The 6,394-nt window shown below is 42.6% G+C and overlaps 2 protein-coding genes across 4 annotated transcripts; both read left to right on the top strand.

The window, feature by feature from the left end:
* Positions 1-4: 4 nt before the first annotated feature.
* Positions 5-1,192, top strand: LOC113980876 (serpin B6-like; the record flags this gene model as incomplete). The annotated part of the gene is made up of 1 exon (XM_027708099.1): positions 5-1,192. A coding segment is annotated over one exon (327 nt), but the record flags the coding sequence as incomplete, so codon positions are not given.
* Positions 1,193-1,438: 246 nt separating this feature from the next.
* On the top strand, positions 1,439-6,388 carry LOC113980875 (serpin B6-like). Of its 3 annotated transcripts, none has more exons than XM_027708096.1 (6): positions 1,439-1,580; positions 2,114-2,218; positions 2,612-2,789; positions 3,823-3,960; positions 5,036-5,153; positions 5,383-6,388. In XM_027708096.1, the coding sequence occupies exons 3-6, from the start codon at positions 2,622-2,624 to the stop codon at positions 5,529-5,531; spliced, it is 573 nt and encodes a 190-aa protein (XP_027563897.1). In that variant the 5' UTR covers positions 1,439-1,580; positions 2,114-2,218; positions 2,612-2,621; the 3' UTR covers positions 5,532-6,388. The 3 variants fall into 3 exon arrangements, with proteins under 3 accessions (XP_027563897.1, XP_027563898.1, XP_027563899.1); XM_027708097.1 differs by having other exon boundaries at positions 1,439-1,606; XM_027708098.1 differs by lacking the exon at positions 1,439-1,580 and adding an exon at positions 1,638-1,832.
* The last annotated feature ends 6 nt before the right edge of the window (positions 6,389-6,394 follow it).

Genomic DNA, 6,394 nt, shown 5'->3' with positions numbered 1-6,394 from the left:
GGTGTCTTTACCCAGATTTAAGCTGGAAGAAAATTATGATCTGAAACCCATTCTGAGCAGCATGGGAATGCCTGATGCATTTGACGTGGGGAAGGCAGACTTCTCGGGAATGTCATCTGGCAATGAGCTGGTGCTCTCCGAAGTGGTTCACAAGTCCTTTGTGGAAGTCAATGAAGAAGGCACTGAAGCAGCTGCTGCCACAGCTGCAATAATGATGATGCGCTGTGCAATGATCGTTCCGGATTTCACTGCTGATCATCCCTTCCTCTTCTTCATCCGGCACAACAAATCTTCCAGCATTTTGTTCTGTGGCAGGTTTTGCTCTCCCTAAAGAGGAGATGTCTTGGCAGGATAGGGGCCCTTACACAATAAAGATTTCTCTAGAATAGGGTGACCCCTTTTGCACTAATTGCCTCTTGGAGCTGAGCCTGGACCCTCTTCTGTGGTCTTGATCTGGGGCTTGGCAAGAATAACAGAGCTGCTTAGAGCTCCACAGCAAGTGCCATGTAAAACCCCTCTCTCCCTGTGCACCTGTGTGCAGAGGTTCTTGCTGACAGAAGTAACACCCACTTGCTCAGTGAAGGCTTCTCCTTTCCTTGACTTGACTTTTAGCATCCATGAGGCAGAGTCAGGCACTGACAGCCCATGGGAGAGCAGAAGTTACTTTTGCTTCTGGCAAGGCTGGAACATGTTTTTAGCTGCACTCCCCTTTCTTCTTCCAGGCTCATCCATTCAGTGCCTTGATCCATTCCCTAGAGCTGAAAGGAGTCTTTGGCAGCCTGTTCCAGGTGTTGCTGAGCACCCTGCCTAGATGGTTTTTTGTCTAATAACTGGACAAGGACTTAAGCAGGAATGGGAATGAAAGTATGTTTTTGTACCAGATGTCCTTAGGGGGTGAGAACCTTTGTTTCATCACCACAGGACTCCTGGGTTTATTACCTGCCTCCTGGTTCTAGTCCTTTAACAAAGAATGTAACAAAAGAGCATACGGTGCCTATGCAATATTTGAATGACAAAGCTTGAACGTTTTTGCTATCATTATGTATTTATCCTATTCAGAGTTTCTTAAACATCGTAGCTGAACCGTATAATGCCAAAGACACAGCTGAAACACCTTTCTTAACACAGGGATGTGTTTGTGTTTTGCAGTTCCTGTTCCTGAAATAATAAAAAAACCACGAGCGCTGTGGGACTCTGTTCCTTTTTTTAACCGTAAATTATACATACATTTTTGAATCTGTCGTACGAAGAGAAGGATTCTCGACAGAGCACACCTGGGTTCTGCGGCCCCGCCCCACCCCTCGTTCCCCGCCCCACCCGGGCGGTGTCTCCGCGGTTGTCGCCGCTCCCGCCGGCCGGGCAGGGATGCGGGCAAGTGACCTCGGCTGCTCCGGGGTTCCGCAGCCCTCCCCAAGTCTCCGCCCCTACCCCCGCCCCGGGGCATCCTCGGGGAACGGGGCGGTAACGAGAAGAAATGCGGAAATTGATTTCGTCTTCTCGCAAAATCGGGGCGGTTCTCGGGCAGCGTGAGGTGGAGGTCGTGAACTGGATGGTTTGGGTGCAAGGTTTGCTCGGGTGGTGTAAGTAAATCAAAGTGCGCTTTAGGGTATTGGTTTGGATTTGGGGGCGGGAGGGTGGCGGTGGGGTTTTTTTGATAGAAGAAGATTGCAAAGCTGCCGGGCGGTTATCCCTCTGTCGGAGGAAGCCGACAATGATATTTTGCAATTGCTGTAGGAAGACTGTCCTGGAAATTCCCACATTCTGGTGCAAACGCCTCCACGTAGGAGTTTGAAATGGTCTGAAAGGATGCAGCCAAATTCGACGGTTCTGCTGTAAGAAGCAGGGGGAAAGCTGGAGGAGTGAGATGTGTGGGGTGTGCTGGGCTTGGGAAGCTGAACAGCTTTAACCTGCAGACCTGCCAGTACACGTGCTTCCAATTTCAAGTTAGAAGGCAAGGAATTCTTTTAAATAATGCCATTAACTGAGTCTGATAAGTAGGATTGGGATGTATAGTTTATGTGGGGGGAAAAATATGGTATTTCAATGTTACTGGGGTTTTTTTGTTTTGATTTGTAAAAGAATGTTCCAGTGACAATGGTTTTTTTTCTTGTAGGACAAGTCATTCTGCTGACTTCTCCCAACCCAGCTGTTTAAAACACAGCGTGCACACGGAGGAGTAAGCCGAAGGTACTACTGAAGATCTGTAGACTTAGAGAAGGTAAGAGTTTGTAATTTGGCCATTCTGATGTCCAACTTTTTGGTCTGGTGTTTGTATAAAGGCAAATTATTTTCTTTGTGAATTCAAGAGAGCTTTCTTTCAGTGAGTTCTGATCGAAATCCTGTTGTGCCTGATCATCTCAAAAGATGTAATATTACGTAGGTATGGGATTGAAATACAAAAGCAGACAGTAAATCCCTAAAATAAGTCAAGTGAGTTGTATGGGGTTTAAGGTGCTTGTGCCACCAAATCATTACTGCAGTGAGGTGATAATTTTCCAGCCTAACGATGACATTTGCTGACTAGTTTATGTTGGGAAATGTGAAAGACAGAAACAGCTTTTTTGTGTTCAAATAAATTTGATCCATTCTTGTTCTGTGTTTTATCTGCCAGGTTCGAAACCATGGAAAGCCTGTGTGCAGCGAATACCACTTTTGCCCTGGACCTCTTAAGAAAGCTGTGTGAGAAGAAAAGTGGTCAGAATTTATTCTTTTCCCCTCTTAGTATTTCTTCTGCTTTGTCTATGATTTTGCTGGGTTCAAGAGGTAACACCGAAGCCCAAATAACAAAGGTAGGTGAAAATAAACTTAGTGGATTGAATTTGATCAACAGACATGTCTTATAGTCTGTGGCATGCACTTCTGCTAAACTAGGGTTGTCATCCTGGTTTGAGAGAGCATAGATCTTCCTTTGGGAGGGGTGTGTGTGTGTAAGGACAACCTGTTTTCATTGCTTTTATAGGGGAAGCTTTGTTCAGTAGAAATTTAAAGGTTTCAGGGTTTTTTTGTGTGCAGGTTTTTTTGATCTATTCCACGCAGACAGATCTCCTTTCCATATTTAATTCAGAGGTATCTGAGGTTTTATTTGTTGGTTGGATAAATCTCTAGCTATGTGTAATATTTTCTTCTGTTTTCTTGTTTGCACTTAATATCAGATGATACATGTTTTCAAAATGAATCCAGGCACATAAAACAAAGAAATCCATGCTGTCTGCATGTCAAAGTGGTAGCTGCACCTTGGTTTAGTTTTTTTTTAAATCTCGCTCAGTTTGTAAATACCTCTTGGCACATGTTTAACAATATGCCAATGACAGCATGAAATGAACAGTCAATCATTTGTGTTATGATGTTTGCCCTTTTTGCAAAGTGGAAGAGGAATATATCCTGTTTTGCTACCATTTAAATCTATTAAATTTACTCCAAAATCATATTTTTGTCATACTGTTGTTATTCAAAGTCCATCTGGACACAGTCCTGAGCTGCTGGCTGTAGATGTCCCTGCTTGGGCAGGTTGTTGTACCCTGGTGTCTTGAGATCCCTTCCCACCTCAGCCATTCTGTGATCCTCCAGTGCTTGGCTTGATGGAAGGAAAATCAGTATTGCTGAGTCTTGTGCTTCCTAATTTATTACTTTCACAACATCTGGCTGGGTGCATCTAATGTGCCTTGTACGATAAGCTCCAGAGGGGAGGTGTGATGAAAAATCTTTTGGCTTCAAGTCAACAGTGTTTAACCTAAAAGTCATTTAAAACTAAAAGTCATTGTGCTGAAGCAGATGTGTTTAGAGAAGGCATGGCCCCTGTTGAGGATGTATGTCTTTGTGCAGGTGCTTTCTCTGAACAAAGCTGAGGATGCTCACAATGGGTATCAATCCCTTCTCTCTGAAATTAACGATCCAAACACCAAATACATCCTGAGAACTGCAAACCAGCTTTATGGGGAAAAGACGTTTGAGTTTCTCTCAGTAAGTGACCATTAAATGTGTGGCATTTCTAGTAAAATATACTTGCTACCTATTTCGTTTGGCGGTCAAAGACAGGCTTTGGGCTCTGGTTTCCAAATTTTCTGAGCTGAGGATTAGCAATACAATAGATGATCCCAGAGCCTGGTATCTGAACTTGGTGGAGAATCTCCTTTCAGATACCCTGAATGCTGCAAAGTTGGGTAAAATCCATCAGTCTCTACATCTCCAGGGTTCTGTGATCCACTAACACTTTTGGCTGTGGGACACGTTTGATGTATTTCTTTTTCCTTCATTGTGTGGAAATCTGACCAAAAAAAAGAATTGTTCCTGCTCTTCAGCATGGGCAGTATTTTGTAGTTTTTGTCTCCTAGGTAAGTGATCCAGATATCATTGTGAGAATAACACAGGACTTTTAAGATTTTCCTTATCAGAAGATCTAAATGAGGATAATAGATATTGTGTTATACATGTTTCTTTCAATGCTTCCCTAGGTGCAAGAACATGTAAGGCTCTCTTTTTTTTCCTCTGTGTGTCATTTCCACTGTTTCTTTTATGAAGAGTGCTATTGTTTCATTTGTCTAGTAGATAAAAACTACCCGAACTCTAGTGTCAAACATTGCCTCTGTGTAATAAAGATGTAAGTGTATTAAATCAGATAGAAGGGATGTTTTACCCTCTCTATGAAAGATTAATTTCCCAACTGAACTAAAAGTTTTCCATTTGTCTGGGAAGTGTAACAATTAAATTTATGTAGAGAGTAGCTTACAAAGTCCTATGTTCTCTCACTGAACCATGAAGAAAAACCCACGAAAACACCAGCCACTTCATTTGTCGGTGAAGTTACATAGAGGTTTGTAGCACAGTAAATAAGCCATTTGACTTAAAACCCTACAGGGGACAATTCCTAGTTCAAATAGTTTGTATAAATCTTATAAGTGTCAGTCAGAACTTTAATTGTTCTATGTGAAGCTGGTGGAGGAAAGTCGGCAGAATTTCTTGGTGTATTTAAGAATGCTGCGTGTCTGAATGAGAGTCAAATCTATTGCTGCAAACCAGTTGTGCATGTCCCTGTTAGTCATTTATAGAGTTGAGTCAGGAATCCTACCACGCTGGGCTGGAACCGACTGACTTCATGAATGCTTGGGAGGATTCCAGAAAACAAATCAATGGCTGGGTAGAGGAAAGGACTGAAGGTGAGTGCTTTGCAAAGTGCCCTGTTGTATTTCATGGTGGCCATGGCTTGGGTAAACAGCTATTTCAGGATATAAGGTTGTGGATTAAAACAACCCAACTGTTGAGCTCCTGCTCTGTGTGGTACATAATTCTCTTCTCTATTGTGTATTAATTGCAGAGTCGATAGTTTACTGGATAATAATTAGATATGTGTCCGACTCTTAAATGTTGTTTATCTGTATCATAAAGGTAAAATTCAGAACCTGTTGGCGGAGGGGATTCTTGATTCCCTGACCAGACTTGTGTTGGTGAATGCCATCTATTTCAAAGGCAACTGGGAAAAGCAGTTCAACAAAGAGAGAACCACAGAAAGGCCATTTCAGATTAACAAGGTATGATGTGCTGAAATGATGAGAATATGCAGTTAATCTGAAATGAACACAGAGCATTCTGAAGAAAAAAACATTCCAGCAGGGTGACCTTGGTTAGGCTGTATGAAATTCCTTATGCCCCCTCCCTTTCCTATGGACACTTGCTTGGTTGAGTTTCTGTGAAGTTTCCCATAATTACTAGAAAGTTTATTATAGCAAGTATTTCTTTCATTCTCTCTCTCCTTTTTTCCTTTAACCCTTCTTTGTTTGAGAAAGTTACCCCTCTACGTAATGACAGGACTCAGAAGTGATGAGGAGAGAACACTTGAGCAAAGTTGTCAGGTTATTTCAGTGTCATGAACAATTTCACAGAATTAGTGAACTTGATTATTTCAGCCTAAAACTGGAGTTGATCAGAAGAATATTTTTTTCTTTAGGTTTTAGGCAGAAAAGAGCACTTATACGCATCCAGAAATTTGTATATCTAAGTCTTCTTCACTCAGTGTTTTTTTGCTGCGTTTCTACCAGTGAACTGATCCAAAATAAATGGGAGAAAAATCTCCTGTGAAGACCTGCAGGTTATACTGTCTTGCTTTTAGAAGCAGATCAGGGCTAGTGAGGAAGGCTTGGCTACTGTCATGAGCAGGCCATGGCTGCCCCTCAGGATCCCCTCCACCTCTGGGTTGGCCTCCGGTGTCAGGAACCAGAACTGCTAACATGCCTTCCTTAACTCACCTGCTTCAAAGAAGCATTATGCAGAACAGAAGCCCTGATGGCTGACTTGGAAGTGTCCCTCCCCCAGTGGTGAAATATATCCAAGAATGTTTGAAATGGTTAATACCACTTTTTCAACAGGGAATGTTACTGCTCACCCCATACTACCTACTGCA

Source organism: Neopelma chrysocephalum, unplaced genomic scaffold (genome assembly GCF_003984885.1).
Source record: "Neopelma chrysocephalum unplaced genomic scaffold, ASM398488v2 Primary Assembly neopelma1_95492, whole genome shotgun sequence".
Classification (NCBI taxonomy): Eukaryota; Metazoa; Chordata; class Aves; order Passeriformes; family Pipridae; genus Neopelma; species Neopelma chrysocephalum.
The sequence above is the reverse complement of the archived record's forward strand: the minus strand, read 5'-3'. Positions and strand labels throughout refer to the sequence as shown.

What these genes read in the sequence shown, in the direction of transcription:
- LOC113980875 (XM_027708096.1), top strand. Translation starts at nt 2,622, where the DNA reads ATGGAAAGCCTGTGTGCAGCGAATACCACTTTTGCCCTGGACCTCTTA. An exon ending in CCGAAGCCCAAATAACAAAG is followed by an intron (nt 2,790 to 3,822) that starts GTAGGTGAAAAT and finishes GTCTTTGTGCAG; the next exon opens with GTGCTTTCTCTGAACAAAGC. An exon ending in GGTAGAGGAAAGGACTGAAG is followed by an intron (nt 5,154 to 5,382) that starts GTGAGTGCTTTG and finishes TGTATCATAAAG; the next exon opens with GTAAAATTCAGAACCTGTTG.